We start from the raw sequence: 3,246 nt of genomic DNA, 5'->3' as shown, positions 1-3,246 counted from the left end.
CCCCAGGGCCCAGGGAGTCCGTGGGGGGCACCAGGGTGGGGCAGGGGGCCTCAGCCCTCTCCCCACCCGCCTCGTCCCTGTCCTCCCCCTCAGAGTCTGAGTCTGAGTCTGAGTCCGGCCCGGGGCTGGGGCCCGGCGCCCCGTTTTCCTGTGCCTCGGCGGCGGGCTCCTCCCGGGGCTCGTCGTCAGGCTGGGGCTCGGTGACAGTGATCTCGGGCATGGAGGCCGACAGCTGCAGCCGCTGCTCCTTCTCCTCCCGCTCCCGCGCCAGCACGAAGTTGCGCTTGCAGCCGTTCTGGATCTCGGCGAGCAGCGCCTTCTGCGTCTCGATGAAGCTCTTCACCTGCGGGCAGAGGAGCGGGCCGGGCTCGGGCTCTGGGTGGCCTGCCCGCAGCGGGTCCCCAGCCTGCCCCCCACCTGCCGGCAGGGAAGAGCCCGCTCACCGCCTCCTTCTTGGGCTCACGGTCGAGGTCCAGGCGCAGCAGGGAGTGGTTCACCTTGAGGGCCAACGACAGCGCCATGAGCCCGCCTGTCTTGATCTCGTTCTCCCGAAGGTCCAGTCTCAGGAGGCGGGGGCTCTCGGCGATGAACTCCGCCACTGCCACCGCGCCTGGGAGGGGGACCGCAGGGGCTGGCCACGGGCCCACACTCGGCTGGCCGCCCCCCGCCCCGGGCCCACCATCCCCCGTGCCCTACCCTCGCATGTGAGCTTGGTGGAGGCCAGGCCGAGGCGCAGCACGCTGCGGTTGCTGATGAGGCCGTTCTTGAGGTTCCGCACGCCCTCGTTCCCAATGGGGTTGTGGCCCAAGTTCAGTGTCTCCAGGCTGTGTGTGTGCGGCTGGAGGGGTTGGCGCACAAGAGCCAGGAAAGGCCCAGGAGGCCAGTCAGGAAAGAGGCAGGCTCTCCTTGGCAGTGCCCCCAATCTGAGCACCAGCGCCTTCCTGCTTTGGGCCGAATCCCTCAGGTACGCAATCTCCCAAGTGCCAGCTGCCCCGTCCACTCCCCAGCCCTCCAAGCATCCAGCCACCCCACAGCCCCAGGCCCACCCTCTGACCTTGCCAGCTTCCTGAGGGCTCTGGGCACAGGCCTGGCTGTGGGTAATTCTTAACCTGGGTCTGAGTCCTTGTACCCTGTGGGCTTGCTTTGAATACTACGTGATGAAGAGATTCAAGACTTACTGAAGACTTCCAGGAATGCTAACTTTCTATGCAAAACGCTTTCCCCTGGCACAAGGCACTCTCTTGTACTAGGCTGTGGTGCTGGGTGTGGAGAGGCAATGAAGGAAGGGCTGCCCTCCTCAGAGAAAGAGGGAGCAGGAGCCGGAGCAGAGACCAAGCAGGGCTGGCGGGAGAGGCCAGGTTCCCCAACTGGCAGGATGAGCCAGGACCGTGGAAGAGGAGGAAGAAGGGGGACGGGGGAGGTGCTGGAGGAGCCACACTGCCCCCTCCCTCTCCAGCCAACTCACCAGCGTCATGCCCAGGAAAGCCATGCCCGTGTGCGTGAGCTGGTTGTTCCACAGCACCAGGGTCGCCAGCCCCTTCCTCTGCTCCTTAAGGCCCTCGCAGATGTAGGCCAGACCTGGGGAGGCCCGTGGGCAAGTCTTGTCCATGGTTGGGGAGTCTCCCCTGGGGACGCTGGCCCAGGAGCCACCTTCGAGTGCTCAGAAAGCCCCACCCCGGCCTGCCCAGCCCCACAGGCTCTGGCCCCACTACCTGGGACCTGGCACACACAGCTTTCCAATCCCAGGGATCATTCGTCCTCTGGGTGAGTAGATGAAGGCCTCCCCCACCTGCCTCAGATCTTCACTCAAATCTCGCCCGCTCACAGGACAGTCCTGGCCAGCCTACCCGCAGCAGACAGCTCTGTCCACCATCATGGCTTTGTTTCTCTTCACGGCATGTCTCACCATCTAACAGACATTATTAATGTATCTTGGCTGTGTCTCTCCTGAGACAGAGACCTCTGCCTCACTCACAGGTGTGAACCAGGAGCCAACAGGCCCTGAACGTGGTAGGTGCTCACTGACCATGGCGTCCAGGGCCAGATGCCCTGGAGGAAGGCACTGGACTTGCTGCCCGATCCTGCACCTCCCTCCCCTGGAACCCTGTCCTCACCGAGGCCAAGGGACTCTGCTCGACAGTGAGCCAGGAGGAAATCAAATTCCTCCCGCTGACAAGGCCCTGGGACTAGTCCCTCTTCACTGCTCACTCAGCTTCGGGCTCACTGGGGCTCTTCCCCCCAGATATCTAATGTCTAAGCTCTTTCCCAGGCTTTCTTGGTGGTTTAAGCAGTAAAACAATCTGCCTGCAATGCAGGAGATGGGGGTTTGATCCCTGGGTCAGGAAGATCCTCTGGAGAAGGGCATGGCAACCCATTCTAGTATTCTTGCCTGAAGAATCCCATGGACAGAGGAGCCTGGCTAGCTATAGTCTATGGGGTCATAGAGTATGACAAGACTGAAGTGACTGAGCATGCACACATAAGCTCCTTCCCACCTCAGGGTCTCTGCATTTGGTATTCTCTGCCTGGATTCTTCCCTACGCTGCTTAAATGGCTGGCTCCAGCCCAGCCTCCTCATCACCACCCAGAGGTCCCTGCCTGCACACCTTGAACAGCTTCTGGTTGATCCTTTATCCCATTATCAACTATCTGGTCAATACTGCACCTCACCCTGAAGGAACAGTTGAACTGTTCCCTCCTCCTTCATCCCGAGTTGGGGCCAGACCCCGCGGCTCCCACAGCCTGGCCCCATCTGCACCATCACCATGAAGGGAGGGCTGGGGCTGTCCTGGCCACCCCTGTGTCAGCAGCACGACGAGCAACTGGCTGGCCACACGGTGGGTTCTGGGGGACTGGAGCAGGGGTCGGGTAGGGACCACATACCCACCTGAGTCCAGCACGTGGTTGTTGCGGAGGTCCAGGATCTGCAGGGAGCAGTTGAACTTGAGCAGGTTGCCGAGCTGGGCTGAGTCCTGCAGGCCGTTGAGCTTGTTGTCGGCGAGGTACAGCTCCCGCAGAGTCATGTTCATCTTCAGGGCCGTGGCTGGGGGAGAGGGGGAGGGGGTTGTGACCGGCCAGGCCTGGGGGACCCGGCCAACAGCCCGAGCCCAGCAGCACGCCACCCTGGGGCCTCACCAAGCAGCATGAGGGGCCGCCCCGACAGGCTGGAGCTCTCCAGATGCAGCACTGCTAGGCTGCTGCGGATGCGCAGGGCGCGCGCCACAAAGGGCGCCGAGTGGTCCAGCA

The 3,246-nt window shown here is 62.8% G+C and overlaps 1 protein-coding gene across 1 annotated transcript in view; it reads right to left on the bottom strand.

The window, feature by feature from the left end:
• The window catches only part of PPP1R37 (protein phosphatase 1, regulatory subunit 37), a 37,640-nt gene that overhangs the window by 1,472 nt on the left and 32,922 nt on the right, over positions 1-3,246 (bottom strand). The window contains exons 5-10 of the mRNA XM_010852692.1: positions 3,136-3,246; positions 2,888-3,043; positions 1,466-1,578; positions 697-838; positions 444-610; positions 3-343 (exon numbers count right to left, since the gene is read on the bottom strand). Of these exons, the coding sequence (XP_010850994.1) occupies positions 3-343; positions 444-610; positions 697-838; positions 1,466-1,578; positions 2,888-3,043; positions 3,136-3,246 (1,030 nt within the window). The remainder of the gene's footprint in view (positions 1-2; positions 344-443; positions 611-696; positions 839-1,465; positions 1,579-2,887; positions 3,044-3,135) is intronic.

This window comes from Bison bison, unplaced genomic scaffold, assembly GCF_000754665.1.
Source record: "Bison bison bison isolate TAMUID 2011002044 unplaced genomic scaffold, Bison_UMD1.0 scf7180017864313, whole genome shotgun sequence".
Lineage (NCBI taxonomy): Eukaryota > Metazoa > Chordata > Mammalia > Artiodactyla > Bovidae > Bison > Bison bison.
Note: the sequence above shows the minus strand (reverse complement) of the source record. Positions and strands in the feature narration are given on the sequence as shown.